This window comes from Urocitellus parryii, chromosome 9, assembly GCF_045843805.1.
Source record: "Urocitellus parryii isolate mUroPar1 chromosome 9, mUroPar1.hap1, whole genome shotgun sequence".
Lineage (NCBI taxonomy): Eukaryota > Metazoa > Chordata > Mammalia > Rodentia > Sciuridae > Urocitellus > Urocitellus parryii.
The window spans coordinates 14,105,474-14,124,091 of NC_135539.1; the positions used below are offsets into that span (position 1 = coordinate 14,105,474).

Consider the following 18,618-nt stretch of genomic DNA (forward strand, 5'->3'; position numbering starts at 1 on the left):
TCATGCTTAATTAAAGGATAATTCTAAGAAAAATGTTCAAGTCAGAATTTCTTCTGCATAGCATCTTTATGAGATTAATATCTGAAGACAAACTAAAATGTTGATGTTAAAATGAGGAGTCCAAATAACTCAAAAGTGAATTTAATGAAATTAACTATAACACTATATTGTTAACTTGTTTTGGAACAAATCCTGTAAAATACCTGAAACTTTGATTATTTAGGAAATTTTGGGGGTGAGAGTATTGGGAATTGAACTCAGGGGCACTTAGCGACATCCCCGGCCCTATTTTGTATTTTATTTAGAGACAGGGTCTCACTGAGTTGCTCAGCACCTTGCTATTGCTGAAGCTGGCTCTGAACTCATGATCCTCCTGTCTCAGCCTCCTGAGTTGCTGGAATTACAGGCCTGTGCTTCGAGTATTTAATCTAGAGCAACTAAAAATTTTTTCTATCCTTACTTTTTAGAACCATGTATATGATTTTTTTGATACATTATTTGACATGCAAATATTTTTTGTGATATGTATACTATGAAACAAGATTGTATTACTAAGAAGTAGAAAGGAAGAAAAAGTACAGAACACCAATTTTTACGGAACAAATTTATTTTGATTCTTTTTTTGGAAAATACAAGAAACTATGAAAAACAAGCTGAATATCTGGCTATACAAAAAGCAAAACACAAGTAAAACTAACATTTGAAAATTGTGTTTTTAAGCTTTGAGAAACATATTTTAAAATGCCAATTTTAATTCTTTTTTCACCAGAGCAAAAGAGTTCATTAAACCACAAGAGTGTTTTTAACTGCTGTAATTTTTTTAAAATTTAAAAGAAAAACAAAGAAAAGCATTCAATTCCACCCTGGAATCTCATCATTTGTAACAAGATGCTCAAATGTCAGTGAAAATAAACAGATGTTAACCTGAAAGCAAAAGCTGTCAATGGATGAATTGAGACCCCAACAGAACACGGTATTGTACAGTTGGGGAAGAACAGTTTGTGTGACACTCAGGTCTTATCAAATACAAATAAACACAAAAAGTGACTAGACCTAAACTATAAAATTCTTTTGTAAAGTAGCAGCTTCACAAAGCAAAAGGAACCAGTTAGTGCCACAGAGTTCTATGTTCTGTAGCTGTATGGCCAACTTATTCCTAGAGTCCCTTTATTTTGTACTATCAAAAGTATCTTTGTCTTGGAGCAAGTCCACTGAAGAAGGCACCAGGATCCCATCCTCCCTGTTCCCCCAAACAACACTGACAGCACTCATCCTTCCAAGAAGAATGTTAAAGCCTCATTAACATTCTAAACATCTGAAGATACCTACCACCCTCTCTGTCCCTCCCACATCCTCCTAGTCTGGTTTATCACAAAGAGCTCTAAGGGTACACACGCATTCCCACGGTGACTAGCTATTACACAGGCAGACACTCTAATGTAGGGAGTTTTCACTTATGCTACTACCAAACTTTCTTAAATTGAAAAAGAATAGTCCCTTAATGTTCTCAATCTACACAATTTATATTATACTGCTCCTAAGTGTCTTCCAGCCTTTTTCAATCACTTTACCTGGGAGGGACCCTTGAAGACATTTTCAAATTCAGGTAACCCCTGCGGGAATACCTCATGGCATTAGTGTGAGCACCAAGTTGAAGGATGCTCTTATTTCAAACAAGTCCTGAGCTGAAAGACCAGAGTGGAGTTCTTTCTCTTCCTTCAGAGTGGAAACAGGAGAAGAAACACTACTTACTTTGGTTTTGCATTCCTTCCAGGCAGAAGACTTGTAATGTTTGCATTCTTCATTATGAAGTACAAGTTGCTGAGAAACATTTCAAGAGTTCCTTTGGCAACTCTTTAAAATTACTTTTCCAGAGTTAAGTTTCTTTCTATATCTTAGATTCTTATCACTTTAAGAAAAAACTTTTTCTCTAGGATCTTGCAGAAACTTTTTCATTACTTATGCAATAGCAATTTCTGCTAAATAGGCTGCTTTCTACTGCCATTCTTCATTTTGAAAGCACTCAGCAAGTCCTGCCCTATTTTCTTGTAAGTGCCGTAGTAATTCACTTTTCCACTCAAACATTCTTTACAAACTCTTCTTCTGATAAGCCACCAGGTATCTGTAGGTTGTATAAGATACATGTGCTCTTTGTCCCAAGTTTTAGTTGGGGATTTGCTTAACATTCTTGGCATAAATGAATCTTTAATAATAAATTAACCATTTTTGTAGCATTATTGAGAATTTTCTTCATCTCCATGTTGTTGATATCAGCACCTCAGTGAAGAAAGCAGTGTGCTGTATCGCCAACATCACGGAGCCAAGCACCAAACATGGGGCACTAGTACAGATGACAGACCTTCGTTTTTTTTAGGTACAATGATATAACTTAAAGATATATTGGCCTTTGTTTTAAGAGACTTCTAGCAGCAGGGGAAAAAAAAAAAAAAGGTTCATTTATTTTCATCATCATTTAGAAATCTTACAAATATTTGTGAAATCTGATGACTCAACCCAGGTAGAGGTTGCTGTTTCTCAGTTAACTACACAAAACCTCTTTTACCTCATGCAACATATCACTAAAAACTGAGAGAAAAGTCATTTCTATTTCTTATACTTGCCCCAGCACTGAAATGTTGATATTGTTAGATTTTCACGAACTACATAGTTTTTTCTTTTCTGGGATACAGTCTACTAAATAATTTGCTTCCTAAACCTTTTCACTGAGTGTGATTTTTTTAAAACAAAAGTTTTACTGTTTTTGATATTCCAAAAGCTGTTAAACTAACCAATATCCTTGTCAAATGATTTAGTTACAACTGCTGGAATTAACTGCTAGTAAGATGCATGCCACAGACAATGCCCACTGCGCAGGACAGCTTGGCTCACAGATCCACATCAAACCCTGGAGGAGGAGCTTTCACTGGAATGACAGAATCTCTTTGTTTGTCTGTTGTACTAGGAGATTATGATTCCTTATTACCAACTTTATCAGAAATGTCTGTAGGTATAGGCCTGGAATGGTCCTCTTCTATCTCACCACCTTGCCTTCAAAAACTGCAGCAATGACCATAATACTTGTTCACAGCAAGCAAACATTATTCAAAGATAAAAATGACATAATAACTAAACAAGAAAGACAAAACTATAAAACAATCACAAAACAATTCACTTCTAATCTACAAAATCCACATTTTTGCAATGTTTAGAACAAAATGGCAGGGGATAGCTTAGTTGTGGCACAAAAAAAATTCCTTGCTTAGAAGGAAAACTTCCCTCTGATTTCTGTTTCTCAGAGCATATTCACTCCATAAAACAACTGGCAGTGCATATGGGGAGGCTGGGGAAGAGAAGAAGGGAGGAGCCCACACCTTTCTCCCACCCCCTCCCTGTGGGACAGCAGGTGGGCCCATACTCACACCAAGGGGGCTGAAAGTGCTCTGACAAAACTGCTAACAGGGCTGAGGGGTCACTGTTGATACTGTGAGATTAGCACTCTGCAGCACAATGTCAAATATTATAATTTCACATGGAACCCTGGTAGCATCTCACAGAACCTCACTGAGAAACCCACCTCCTCCTACGAGTGGTCATTTTCATTTGACTTGCATCCTTCCATGACTTGATCAGCAAGTTCAGGTTTAGCTCCTTCCTCATTCACCACTTGTGACTCAGGCTTGGGTTTTGTTTGCCCTGGCTCCTCGTTATTCTCTGGTACCACCTGCTGGTTATTTTTCCCTTCTGAGGGGTCATTTTGATTTAATTTGACATCAGATTCCAATTTCACTTCTTTCCCATTTCCTAGCTTTGGGTGAGGCTGGGATGGGTCTTTAGCACTCTTCACCACCTCCTGGAGATTATACTTTCTGAACAACATGTAATCTTTCACAACACTCAGGCAACAGACAGCTTTGATGATTTCTACTACCACCGTGTACTGGGGATTGGTGAGATCCACTTTATTTTCTGAATTAAGGCTGCCCACTATTCCTGTAATAAAAATAGGAACAACATTTAGGTTGAGAGGGATACCACTAAGCTTGATGGATATAAACAAATTCTCGTTCCTTTCTGTTGGGGATTTGTTAAACACAATATGTACTAGTCCATTCTTCTAGGTGAACCTGAATCAAGTACCCTGAATCCTTTCAATAAATAAATTTGAATGAAGTTCTGAGACATTTAATTTTAAAATATACAGTTGGCCCTCTATATCCATGGGCCTGGCATCCACAGATTCAACCAACCTTAGCTCAAAAACTTTGGGAAAAAACTGCATCTGTGCCGAACACATAGACTTTTTTATTGTTATTATTTTCTCCTTATAGTATAATAACAGTTTATATGTTTATGTTGAATTAGGTATTCTAAGTAATCTAGAGATGACTTAAAGTATATGGAAGATGTGCACAAGTTGTATGCAAACACTACATCTTTATAAGGGACTTGGGCATCCACACTTTGGTATCCGTAGGGAATCCTTGAAACAATCTTCCAAGGGTAGGTAAAGACAAATATACTTTTTTCCAAAAGAAAATTCCAAACCTCAGTTTGGAAAGGAGTATCAGAAAATCTCATATTTAATTTACTGAAATAGGTTTAATATTTTAATATACTTGATTTACACTGAAAAAAGTAAACCTTATATGTTAAAATAGAAGCCCTTGCTGGTGCCTAGGCACATGCCTGTAATCCCAGCGGCTTGGGAAGCTGAGATAGGAGGATCACAAATTCAAAGCCAGCCTTATCAAAAAGCAAGGCACTGACCAACTCACTGAGACCCTATCTCTAAATAAAATATGATACAGGGCTGAGGATGTGGCATAGTGGTTAGGTGCCCCTGGGTTCAATCCCTGGTACCAAAGAAAAAGAAATCCTTAAACAAGTGTTTACCACTACATACCCATATAAAATCAGCAAGAGAAACATACCTGCCAGCTCTTTGATAACTTCTTCTCTATTCATGTGACTGTTATTTCGAGATTTGTAAACAATCTGAAATGTCCCTTTGTTTGGAGCTTTAAACCAGGGTTCCAAAAATGTTTCTGCATACTTTTTCATATCTTCTAAGAAAGCTTTGCACGTGCCTGAGATGGGTAACATTCGTAGAATAACTCGAGTCTTCTTTTTCTTGGTTTTGTACATATCCTGGAGAATATGATGCACCAATTTCTCAGGTTCTACAAGAAAACAAAAGAAATCAGCACAGAACAAACAAGTTTTTCCAACTAGTATTTCTTCAGTGCCTACATTATAGCTGATATTTTAACATTTCATCATTACTGCTTTTGTTAAAAGTAATTATTCATGTAGATTCTGGAGTTAATGTTTTTAATGCCCCAATTTATCCAACTACAATACCCTACTATTGTTTTCCCATAACAATAGCACTATCAGAGTAACCAACATTAAACAGTAAACACTTTTTTACAAAAACAAAAAACTGCAAGTCACTTAAAAAGATTCGACTAATATATCAACTAACGAGTACACAAGTCTAGATCTCAGACCTGGGAAGACAGACTCTCTGAACGCTACAGTGCATTGTCATGAAGTGGTGGTCCTCAGGCTATACACAGTCTCTTTGGGAATGCTCAGTGTTTTCAATATTTTTTAAATTTAGCTGACCACATTTTAAAATCTAAGAACTTCTCCAGATTTCCTTCATAAAATCTGGCTCTAATTCCCCAAAAGGCAACCATTGGCTGGAGCTGGGTAGCAACTGCCCCCTGCAGTCAGAACATGCACTTTCCTTCTGCCTAAAGTTACATACAAAGGAAATGGGGCAAAGCCAGGTTTCCACTCCTAAGCCAAAGCTAATGAGCACCTCCTCATTCTACCTCTCTCTGTTCCTACTGCTAATATGGTCCACAAAGTTTGCAATAAAATGATTAAAAGAGCCATGCCCATGAAGCCATTTAATAGGCAGTGTTTTCTGAGAAAGAGAGCTATCCAAATACTGTAGGATCAATGACGTTAGGGGTTTAGACACACCTATCCCAAGTGTTCTGATGAAGACTACATTATTCGCTCCACTCTCCATTGACTGGAATCTTCTTAGCCTCATCTCTGTAGAAGCTTTAATGTCACCAACTTCTTTCTTCAAGGCAGCTTCCACATCATCATCCTCTCCCTCACTTCCAGAGGGCTGCTGATCTTTATCTGTAAACTGTTCACATGAAACCAATAGGCAGAAATAACACAACAGCTCATGTTTAAACACTATAATTAAATATTTATGTGAAACTCCTGGAGGCAGATGGCTTAATGTTGACAGTCAAGTATTTTAAGACTGAGCAAACACTCCCTCCAAACTCTGAGGGAAGAAGGGAGTGCCCTCAGATTGTGATAGCATTTTCAAAAGCATCTTGACAATCTGGCAGAGGAAACTGTGCTCATCAGATGAAGCCCATCAGGGTGGACCTTAACACCATCTCTAAATTTAATCTTTGGGCCTGACTCTTCTGTCGGTAAGATCAGAATGAAATAGTTAACAGAATTAAAGAACCCTTACTCCTGTTCTACTGAGGAAAAGGACAGAGTTTTTGAGAACTTGATCAAGGTACCAGTATAGATAGGGCAGACATTCACCTGTTGCCCAGTTCTCTGCCCTAACAATGAGAGCAGCAATCAAACACTAATCGTGCACATTTAAGGAAACTGTATATATCCAGAATATACTTTATGTACATAAGCAACTTTCTAGCCAACCAAAGTTACTATCATTTCTTAAATATAACTCAGCCAAATTAAATACTGTGCCTATGCCCAGGTCCCAGAGCTAGAAAACAATAAGGCCCTCTGTACTATTCTTCTTCACTTTATTCCTCAGGGTATTATGTGAATGTTGATACAAATTCTAAGCCAATAATATATCATGACACCCACAATGTGATGGGGTAGTGAAATTTCAAGTGGTACTGGTTGAAAAAAAAAAAAAAAAAAGTAGCCAGGTGCAGTGGCACAGCCCTGTAATCCCAGCGGCTTGGGAGGCCCAGGCAGGAGGATCTCGAATTCAAGGGCAGCCTCAGCAAATTAGTGAAGCTTTAAGCAACTTAACGACACCCTTTCTCTAAATAAAAGGGACGGGAGATGTGTGGCTCGGTGGTTAAATGTCCCTGAATTCAATCCCCAATACGGAAAAAAAAATGTGCTTTTTAAATGTATTTTATGTGCATTTGGTTAATAACTAGCATTAATATCAAACCCACTATTTTACAGATAATAGCATGGCTTAGGGCAAATGCATTATTACAGACCACTTCACAAAGCTATCGTGTAAAGAACATCTTTTGGCCTGCAGGAAGCACTCAATAAATGGGAGGTACTGTAATTAAAGATGGAAAGAAAATCACAAGATGACAGACTGCACGTCAGGCCAGACACCCACTGGCCAGGAGTCTGCAGGAGAGGCGAGGGCGCAGGGCCGGGGAGAGGCGAGAGCGCGGGGCCCAGGCGAGGCCACGCCCCCGCCGCCCAGCGCACGCGGCAAGTCGCGCGCACGCGTACAAAGGCAGCCGACCTTCCAACGTCCCTCCTCCCACAGGCCGGCCCGCCGGCTCGCCCGCACGAGACCGGTACCTTTTCGGGCCCGTACATGTCGTCGCCGTATTCGTTGAGCAGGCTGTAGGCCTCCTCCACGCACTTGCGCTCGTTCATGTTGCACGTGATGAGGATGCCCTGCAGCCCGGGCTCCAGCTGCCGCGGCCCGCCGGCGTCGCAGCGCCGAGCCCGCTTGGCCTGCACGTACTGAGCCTTTCCTTTGCGCTTCCCGCCGCTGGGCTGAGGGGGCTGCTGGACGGGCTCCGCCATGGCGCGTGCGAGCCGAAGCAGAGAGAAATGCGTTTCTCCGGGTTTCCTGGCGTCCTCGCTTTCGCCGGCGCGAGCTGATGACGTCAAGTGTGCGCCACGACGTCTGCCCACCTCCAGACCTTCCGTGCTGCGCCGGGTCCTAAAGGCCTCCGGATCGTTCTGTCAACTGTCCAAAAGACTTCCAGTAAATTTCATTTCCACCCAAATTTGCCAGAATACGTTTCTTTTGGCCTACAACCAAGAATGTTGAGTGGTGTTGAGTGTTTTACACTTTCTCTCGTCCTTTTACCCCAGTCTCAGCAACAGTCTTGGTAGCTGTGTTACCTTCTTTAAATTATTGAAAAGATGCCACTTTTGATGAATGTGTTCAGGAGTGAATGTTTGCCACATTCGCCCAAACTACCCTTCTGGTGCAAAGTTTTAACAGGCCTGAGCTTCTACAAAGTCCTAAAAGAGGCAACCTGGTGAAAGGGCACTGCACTCACTGCCAACCAACCTTGGTTCCAAACCCAGACCCACCACTATTTACAAAAGTATTAATGAATGATATGAAAAATAACAACCCCCCACCCCAGGGAAAAGGCAAAATAATGGCCTCTGGAGTCTGGACTTTCACCCTTTCCCAGCAACAATGGGTTTGGCACTTGCAACTGTTAACGCTGATTTGAGCTTTGAATTTGCACAACTGTTCCCCTTGACAACCTAGCCAAGGCATTTTTGCCATGATTCAAATCTCACTTGTTAAGATTCCAATGATGAACCCAGCCTAATTCCATTTTAAGATTGGGAGCCATCTCATCACAAAGTCATGACAAGTTTATTTCTGTTTTACTGTAAAATACTAAGATTTCTATTTGGCTTGACTACAGTTTGATTTTTTTTTTTTTTTAAACTTGCTTGAGATTCCTGCCTGGGTTTTGAACTAACCAGCACAGTCTCACCTTGACCAGACAATGACCTTTCCTGAAATCCCAGCTGTTCCTCATTAACTTTGATGTTGGAATCTGAGTTTGCTCCCTACTTTGATATTAAACAACATAGATCATAAACCTGCTGTCTGCCCTTGTATTAATCTTACCAGACCCTGTTAGCTGTAAGTTCCCAAGTCACCCGCCTTTGTGACTGTTTGTGCTATAAAAAACCTTTTCTTCTTTGTGAACTGTCACTGTTCTCTAGCTGGGTTTTGGTTGAAACAGGCCCTGGCCAGCTCTTTAGTACACAATAAAAGTTTGCTTTAAATTGGAGTTGGTGATCTTTTCTTAGCATCATGGTTCAATACCCATCTCACTTAAACCCTAAAAATATCAGACCCCAGTTGTAGTCAATCACCCTTTTCTCTCCTGAAACTATGCCATTTCACTGCTTAATAAAGAAAGCTTGATGATCTATTGTGGTCTGTTCCCTGTTTGTTATTTTTGCTTTAAATGGCCATACTGCTTTTTGTTTCTACTTGTACATGCAGCACAGCTTTTACTTTGTGTAATTTCGTTGGTGGAGGTTGCATAGTATAGGCTTCTGGATGTCTTCAGTTGCTTGTGAAGAATAGTCTTATTATAATGGATTTGGTGTCTTGATCCCGCTGAACCATACCAGAGGAACTGAAAAAGGGCACTGGTTTCTCCCCACATTTATCCCTGTTCTGGCTGGATTTCCAACCAGCCAACCCACTTTCTCTGTCCTTAGGATAGTAGATGTTAAACTATAGACGAAGAGTTAAGATGCATAGTTTGAGAGTCCCAAGCATATAAAAGTACTGCCTACTAAAGTGGTTAAATCGGGAGGCAAACTTGAAAAAAAATACATTTTTTCCATGGATGCTGACTGTGCCAGAAATATCCCAGTTAGCTGCTTAGTCCCTCGGTCTGTATTAGGATTATATGTATATATCCCCCCCCTCCTCTTCCTAGGGTAACTGCCAATGATGCTTTCCTTCACCCCCTTCCCTGAAGCAGGCTCTTATTCCAGCTCTAAATAACTCAGCGTTTGTTATTCTTGATTGCCCCTCATGACTAGGTCATTATTTCACTGAGAGATTTCCTTGGTAATGTTGGACCAATTTGTGTAAACTTCCTACGTATGTGAATTTCACTTCCTTAGATTACCTACCAGTCACAAATAACAGCAGAGTGTCTATGATTGTGCTGCCAAAAGCTGGGTCCTTGTCCCCAATGCCTATCCAATAATGAGGACATGGTTTTGAGGAAAAAGGAAGAGAAGGTTTATTGCTTTGCTAGCAAAGGAGAAACACAGGGGACTCCCAAAGGTTGTGATTCTGCCCATCAGCAGGAACAGGGGGCTTTTACAGAGGTGATTCAGAGAAAATGAGATTAGAGAGGAGACATCATGAAGGAGAAGATTAGGGAAAAGAAGATCATGGAGGCGAAGGTTGGGAAAAAGAAAAAAAAAAAACATGTAAGTGTCAAAGCCACAAGGAATATAGTCAAAGCATCAAGTGAATTCCTGTTATAATAAGAATTTAGGTCAAGGGGTTGGGGTTGTAGCTCAGTGGTAGAGCACTTGCCCAGCACATATGAGGCATTGGGTTCGATCCTCAGCACCACATAAAAATAAATAAATAAATAAAATAAAGGTATTGTGTCCATCTACAACAAGAAAAATGTTTAAAAAAATTAGGTCAAATGTCCTGTTCAATCTATGTGTACTTAAAAAAAAATGGCTATTTGGGCCAGGAGCAGCGGCACACGCCTATAATCCCCGCAGCTCAGGAGGCTGAGGCAGGAGGATTTCGAGTTCAAACCAGCCTCAGCAACTTACTGAGGCTTTGGGGAACTCAGCAAGTCAGGGAGACTCTGTCTCTAATGAAATATTAAAACTGTTTAGGGATGTGGCTCAGTGATTAAGTGCCCTTGGGTTCAATCCCTGTTACAAAAAAAAAAAAAAATGTTATTTGGGTGTTTGATTTTGACTTACAGAGGTCTGTTTGGGGGGATACTAGTATCATCCCAAATTTAATCCCCTAAATTCATTATCTGTCTCCTAATCTCTTATTTTAATGGTCCTTTGATATGTGTGATTTATTGAAAGATTAAAAAAAAAATAAACAACAAAAACCAAAAAAACCTCACCCATCAGCCTGACCTCCCCTGTTGGAACCTAGCTCTGAAGCTCTGAGCCCACATGAGCTGGGTCTGGCCTTTGGCCTGGTTCTTGTGCTTTACGAGCTACTGCCCTGCCCCGATGGGTGTCCAGAACCCCTAATCCCTGCCACCTCCAGTTTGTTTCATTGCACCACTTTGCAGTGCCCCACTGTTGACAGGTATGCTTCTCTGAGGCCCACGAGGGATTTTGTAGGTCTAGGTTCTTGAGGCCAAAAGTGAATGCATCTCTCCAGTTTTCTCCATTGTTATATTCTATCTGTACAGGTATGAGTCTCCATAAAACTTTTCCTGGTGTTCTATGGGTACATCTTTCCCACCCATTTGAGGTTTGGTTAAATAATCTCTGCCTAAATGTTTTTGAAAGCTTCTAGATTATCCTCCTGGCTTCTGACTTCTACTTCACTCAATGCTCTAAGGACTGAATCTCCAGTGGCAGAATCTCAGACAGCTCAGTAAATTAGAGAAAAACACTTCCGTTTACAACTCAAATCATATGGAATGCAGAATCTCCCAATCCATAACCCTGATGTTGAATAAACACTAACTTAAAGAAGATACATGTTCAAGAGTCCATGGTAACTGGAGTTTAGAGGCTTTTTTGGCACAGATTAAATCTTAAAAAGAATGGACTATGTGTTCTCAGGATGTTTGATTTATGTTTAAACTAAAAGTTGGAGAAAAGCCAATGAGAATGTAGCATTTAATGTATAGGTGAACACAGAGACTAGAATATAATTGAGTCAGACAGTCCTAGATGTAAATATGAGCGCTTTAAATATGAGTGCATCCCTTTGCTGGCTTTGTGACCTTAGGCAAGTTAACCATTCCAAACCCTCATGCTCCTCATCTGTAAAATGGGAATAGCTGTAACATATGTACCTTATAGGTCACTGTGAGTGTGGAAGAAAAGAATTCAAGTCAATTACACATACAAATATCCAATCAATATTAGCTGTTATGGCTTTGTTGTAGATGTTGGCAATTGGGAAGTTTGATGGCTATGATTTTTTAAGAAGCTGAGATTAAGACAAGCTTTTAATGTTGGTCAGTTTGCTTTGAAGTGTTTCCAGCCACTCCTAATGGCTTCTCAGTCCCCACTGGACTCCTTATTGTATCTAAATGTGTTAACATGGAAAGATCTACAAGGTACATTGCAAAATGGGGCAGGGAGGAATCTAGGCGAGATACATGTAGTATGAACCCATTAGTGTTTTAAAAGGGAATAACGCACATATGTACGTGTATATTTTAATCATATATATATACACATATGCATATATATTGTTAGCCTGTTAACATAACTATGGGTTAATTAAGAAAGTTAAGTCAGACTAACTCCATTCTGCCTGACACCTCACCCTGGTTCCCTTCCCCTTCCCCCTTCAAGAGCCAGATCACCCAGAGGCTAACATCTCCAACCACCTGCACCACAGCGCACACAGGGGCTGCCAATTCCAGGAGCTGGTGGCACTGTGCCTGCTCCTTCTGTCCCCTCCCCTTTGTGGTTGTTGAGGTTTTGAAGCTTGTTCTCCACCTGCAATAGCAAGGGCTAAGCCCACCCCCAATGCATAACCCAGGCTCTGACTTACAAAAGTGTACTTCAGAGGAGGTCTGCGCTGTTCTGCCTGCACAGAAGTAGCCTTGGCAGATTTCCTGACAATAAACTTGCTTCTGCTTAGCTTCAGTGTGTCCAGGTGATTTTAGTCCTGTGCCAATTTTCTAACATATATGATTTAATGATTTAACTGTATTTCTTCACAGTTCCTGACTAAAGCCCAAAGCTAAGGATTGAGAAGTACTAAGCCTCTGCCCTTGACATTCTAAAGAGAATTATGAGAGGCAGCTCTCCAAGTTTGCAAAAAGATGGCTCAACTGGTCCTGCTACCCTAATTAATCCCCAGAGGCAGCAGTCTGCTTTTCTACTTAATTAAGAAGCTGGAGAGAAGAGGGAGAAGGCTTTGCGAGGGCCAACAAGGGGACCCCTCATAAAAGTTAGAGATGGCTGCAGGAAGAAGCTGACTTCACACTCCTTGGTTAATAACCCCCTCTGTCCTGTAGAGGACAACAGAAGAGAGGTCTGCAACCCGATAGGATATTCCAAAGATATGTGAATATCTGGTGCTTCACAGGGACCCCCCCATAAGCTATCTGGGCTTGAACAGGTAGACTTCACAGTCAGGATTAAAGTCACAGCCAGTGAGTTTGCCCCCTTATCCTAATCTCTTTCCTTTACCCTCAACAGGGGAGGATCTAGAGCTTAGCAGAAGGAATAGGAAAAGGTCAGAGGCAGATAAGGCCACTTGACTCCATTCCAGGTGCTGGAATGGGAGTATCAAAATGGTGAACACACACCCTGCCACTGCAAGTCCCCAGAAGTCCCCCTTCAACCCATGAGGGAGAGATAGGAACAAGTGCAATGGATATTGAATTTGAGATTAAAATTTTTGAGTGGATAAACTTTTTTGATAACTGAAAATAGCTGAGAGTTATAGAATATCCCATGAAATCATGAAGAGGTAGAAAAGGGATATTAGATATACAAGGGGAAAAACAGAAATTGGAAAAAAAATAGTTTTGAGTTAAAACTTGTTTGAAAAACTAGTTACATTTATCTGTGTCACCTACCATTCCTCCTATGCACACACACAATGCTAGTGTTTGCAACACATTTATTTGACATCATTTTGTATCTTTTATTTTTGATCAAGTGCATGCATAATTTTTATAAGTTAAAATGAAATGTCATTTCTTGATGTAGATGTACACCAAAGTATTTCTCTTTTTTTTCCTGGATCTACAGCTAGGTTAATTTCTCCACCCCCTGGAAGTGAGATAAACTTTAAAATCTTTACCTTTTAGAAATATATGAGGAAGTATTTATTAATAAACATCATTAAGTGATATGATATATAGGTTTGTTTCAAAATAATGCAGAGAGCGAGGAGTTGGTGGGGATCTAAATTGGCCATATATTTATACATTTACTGGAGCTGGGTACACAGGAGTTTCACTAGACTGCTCTAACTCCTTGTATATCTTTGAAATTCTTTCACAATTAAGGAGAGCAACAGAAGAGAAATTCAGATACAGATATGGAAATAGAGAAGTAAAAGCTACAGATATAGACAACTATTTTGGGGAATTTTCTTGTAAAAAGGAGAGGAATGGAACAGAAGATGAAGGGGGACAAGTGGCCCAAGAGGTTTTATTTTAATTGGAAGATACTGCCATGTTTTTATGGCTGAGTGTCTTTTTACAACTACTACTCCATAGAGTCTAAAACTCCTATTCCAAACAAGAGGAAGAAATTGATGATGCAAAACAAAGGAGGAGTCATTAGACGAGTAACATCTTTGATTGGGAGACAGAAGATGCTATCAAGTGTTCAGTGGAAAAGGTGGCCCAAGCCAGGACCTTAAGCAATTCATCCATCATCACTAGAAAGGACACAGAGTTCTAGAAGCACTGGTTAACTAGGTGGTAGGGGGTTGAGAACATTGTTCTCAAGGGTGACCTGGAAAGGTCACTGACAGAAAGGAGATCAGAAAATGAAACATTAGAGTTGGGGTGGGACATTCCCACGATGACAGGTCGCCAGGAAGGGATGACACAAATTGCAACTGAGAAAGATCTTGAGGCAAAATAACAAGAGTAAAACTCCGTAGAACAGGATATATTGTATTTCAGATTAAGATCTGACATGGAACTAATACCATCGAAACAACTCTGGCTGAAGTTAGTCAGTTTCATTAAACAAAGAATTAATACAGAATATGGTTGCCTAGTCCAAAGATTAACATGCTGAGCAGACAGCCCAGTTCAAAAGTTCAGCTGCGGACATCTGAGGTCTGATTAATAATGGTCTCCCAATTATATTTTAAGAGCCCCAAATCAAAACTACTCCATTTTATTTTTTTTTCCTTGACATTTCCCCCTTTTAATCAAAAACTTTCAACTTAATAATTAGAGATCCTACATTGCTGGAATGGATCTGTTCCAGGAAGTCATTTCCGCATCAGGAGGTATACTTGACACCTATGCTACTGAAGCAAGTGTACAGGCTGCTAGGGCAGTTGGAGCAACAAGAAGTCCACTGAAAAACCAGAGCTTCAGGCAGATCAGAAATTATTTGAAAACATCCAGTGGGGCCATGACTTGGTGAGTCTTTTCTACCATTACATTGGTTTTAGCAGCAGTTCTGAGGCATCAAGATCTTCAAAGGGTGAGTAATTCGAACACAGAGAAATAGAACAGGCAGTTACAACCAATTTTGGATTGACTTGTAATCCTCCTAATGTTGGGGGGGGGAGGATTATCTTTTCCTTACCCATAATGAGGTACATAGCTGAGGCCCCTAAAACAAAAGGTAGATTGACAAAAGAGGTGCATACAAATTTATTTAATATAAGTTTTACATGACAGGAGAGTCTTTGGAAACCCAGGTAAACTTGTGCATTGTAATTCTAGGTTTGGTGAAGAGGTAGTTAGCCATGGAGAAGTAGTTGGAGACAGGGGTAAGATCTAGTGTAACTAAGCTGAAGAGAACTAGCAAGGTCCATTAGATTCTTCCTTATGTTCCTGTTCCCTCAGAAGTAAGAATATTCCTTTCCTCTGCGTATTAGGGAGGGCATTTTGCAGTCTTAGTTATTATAACAGAATACTTGAAGCTACATGATTTTTAAAGAATAGAGATTTATTTAGTTCAGGTTCTAGAGATTGTGAATTCCATGAATATGGAGCTGGTATCTAATGGGGGTCCTTATGCATAATAACATAATAACATAATAATATAATAACTGCATAATAATGCGAGCTTTGGTCTCTCTTCCTTTTCTTAGAAAGCCACTAATGCTCCTAAGGGGCAGCTGTGCCCTTGACCTCATCTAATTCTAATTACTGCCCAAAAGCCCTACCTCTAAATAGTATTAGCATATGAATTTGGAGATTAAGTTTCTAATAAATTAATTGGGGGGGGTGTCACATTCAAACCATAGAAGTCTCAAATGAGAATCTTATGACTTGCTTCCTGAGAGAAGGGTAGGGGGAAGGTAAAAGTGTTCTTTCTGTCTTTCCTGTTTCCTCAAATGTCAATAGGCCATATTTGTGGTTAGCATGTTCTGAACCCCATCAAGAACTTTGATCATAGTAAGGAAATTCTTCTCTATTCACATTTTACTTTTTTTTTTTAATAAGATACAGGTTTATCATGAGTGAGTGTTAAAATTCATCAACTTCTTTTTCTATCTTCATTAAAATACTCACATGTTTTTTTTTTTCTCCCTTCTTGGATAAACTCCAACTGGTCATAATATATTTCTGGTTTTTATGGTCAGTGATTTTGGTTTGTTAATAATTTATTTTGGGTTTTTTATTTGTGCTTGGAGAGTATCATAGTTTGCCTGTGGTTTTCTTTTTAGTGGGTGTTCTTGTCTGATTTTGCTAAAAATTTTATTCTAATCTCAAAGAGTAAAATGAGAGAGCTTCTAATTCTGGGAGGATGAAGCAGACATACTTTTCCCTATTTTTCCTGCTAAGTACAACTAAAATTTCTGGACATTGATATAAAACATAAGAACACTATGGATGGTGTAGAAAAGCAAGGCACACGGACTATGGACATTGGTCCCCAAGGAGCAACACAGCTGTGAGTCTGTGGATCTTCTTTTTGACTTCTATGTCCTAGACTTGGGAATTGAAGAAGCCAGGAAAATGGAAAAGCCAAGGATACAAACCAGAGAAGACCTCACCCCCCAGAAAAGCATCTTTCTTTAGCCAGGGATCAGGGAGCAGCCCAGCAGACAGAAAACTAGTAAATAATAGCTACAAACAACACAGGAAAAAAACGAGAGAATGAAACTAAAATGGGGTTTGGCAAGGAGCCTCCTGTATCCCAGTGTATTCCAGGAAAGGCAGATTGAGAAGCTTAGACTGCTACCCTTATGAGTCTATAACTTGAGGTGACCCAATACCCTCTGGCAGGGGTGACAGAGAAGGCCACCTAAAAATGGGACAGGTGAGTGTCAGTGGAGTCTACACAACAAGGAGCTCCCCAACTCAGGTGTCACTGAAAGCTGAGCAGAGAACTTCGGTTTGTATGTTCACTCCGCCTTAATGAGCTGGCCTTTCCTCAGTCAGGGCAGTGCCAAGAATACCAGGTAAAACAGAAGTTTTATGTGAGATCCAGAGTAAAACTTTCACATTTCAATCAAAAATGACTCTCCACAAGAACCAAGATGATCTCAAACTGAATGAAGAAACAGCCAAAGTAAGCCCACACCGAGCTGACAGAGGTGTTAGAATTATCTGGTAAAGATTTTAAAGAAGACATTACGAAAAAGCTTCGACAATCAGGCAATTACAAATATGCTTGCAACAAGCCGGACGTAGTGATGCATGCCTGTAATCCCAGAAAAATTGGGAGATTAAAGCAGGAGGATCACAAATTTGGAGGCCTTAGCAACTCAGTGAGACCTTGGCTCAAAATGAAAAATAAAAAAGGGTGTGGGATATGCCTTGGTGATAGAATGCCCCTGAGTTCAATCCCCAGTGCCACAATACATACATACATACATACATACATAAATAAATAAACAAACAAGCTCGGTACAAATAAAAAAGAATGAAAAGAACAAAGTCTCAGCAAAGAAATAGAATATAATCAAGATGAACTGGGCTGGGGATGTGGCTCAAGTGGTAGCGTGCTCGCCTGGCATGCGTGCGGCCCAGGTTCGATCCTCAGCACCACATACCAACAAAGATGTTGTGTCTGCCGATAACTAAAAAATAAAATATTAAACTTCTCTCTCTCTCTCTCTCTCTCTCCCTCTCTCACTCTCTCTTTAAAAAAAAAAAGATGAACTGCATATAAATTTTAGAACCAAAAATTCAATAAAAGAAATTGTTAAAATTCAGTGGATAAATGTGATGTTGTAAAATATACATTTGGTCTTCATCCCTGTTTCCTGGCACACAACTCCTAAACCTTCGGGATCTCTTATGTGGGAACTGCATTTTTGTATGCTAGTGAGATGTCTGGTGATGTCTGGTAACTCAGGGCTTCTGGATAGCTATAGAACTTGGGCTGTTTGCCAGGAAAATTAATGGTACCATCCCTCCCATCCCATCCCATCCCATATTTCCACCTCCTGGGAGGAGAGAGTTGCTGAGGGTTGAGTTTATCACCAATGGCCAATGATTTAGTCAATCATGCCTGTGTAATAAAACTTCCATAAAACCCCAAAAGGACAGGATTTGGGGAGCTTCCAGAGACCTGGACATGAGGAATTTCTGGAAGCGCGAAACCTAAAAAGCACTGTACCCCTTCTCCCATCTGTTTCATCTGGCTGTTCATTTCCATCCTTTATAACAAATGAATACATGTAAGTCAAGGGTTTCCTATTGTTCTGTGAACCATTCTAGCAAATTAATTATACCCAAGAAAGGAATCAGAGGAACCCTAGTTTAATATACGTTACAGTCAGTAATAAAGGTTAAGCTTGAGACTTGTACCTGGCATCTGAAATAGGAGGCAATCTTCTGGGCCTGAGCCCTAATCTGTGGGATCTGCCACTATCTTCAGGTAGTTAATGTAGAATTAAATTGGAGTATGGGACTCTCAGCTGGTATCTTCTGCTAGTGAGTTGCTTGGTGACTGGGGGTTTAGGGGGGAGTAACCCTATTGTGTTGA

At 40.1% G+C, this 18,618-nt stretch overlaps 1 protein-coding gene across 1 annotated transcript; it reads right to left on the reverse strand.

Moving 5' to 3' along the window:
- Positions 1 to 2,750: 2,750 nt before the first annotated feature.
- Thumpd1 (THUMP domain 1 NAT10 acetyltransferase adaptor) lies at positions 2,751 to 9,081 on the reverse strand. The gene is made up of 4 exons (XM_026402457.2): positions 7,582 to 9,081; positions 5,995 to 6,169; positions 4,932 to 5,180; positions 2,751 to 3,990 (listed from the first exon to the last, which is right to left on the reverse strand). Exons 1-4 carry the CDS (start codon positions 7,810 to 7,812, stop codon positions 3,581 to 3,583), a joined length of 1,065 nt encoding a protein of 354 aa, XP_026258242.1. The 5' UTR covers positions 7,813 to 9,081; the 3' UTR covers positions 2,751 to 3,580.
- Positions 9,082 to 18,618: the final 9,537 nt, after the last annotated feature.

What these genes read in the sequence shown, in the direction of transcription:
- Thumpd1 (XM_026402457.2), bottom strand. Translation starts at nt 7,812, where the DNA reads ATGGCGGAGCCCGTCCAGCAGCCCCCTCAGCCCAGCGGCGGGAAGCGC. An exon ending in ACATGTACGGGCCCGAAAAG is followed by an intron (nt 6,170 to 7,581) that starts GTACCGGTCTCG and finishes TCATGTGAACAG; the next exon opens with TTTACAGATAAAGATCAGCA. An exon ending in CATCAGAACACTTGGGATAG is followed by an intron (nt 5,181 to 5,994) that starts GTGTGTCTAAAC and finishes GTTTTCTTGTAG; the next exon opens with AACCTGAGAAATTGGTGCAT.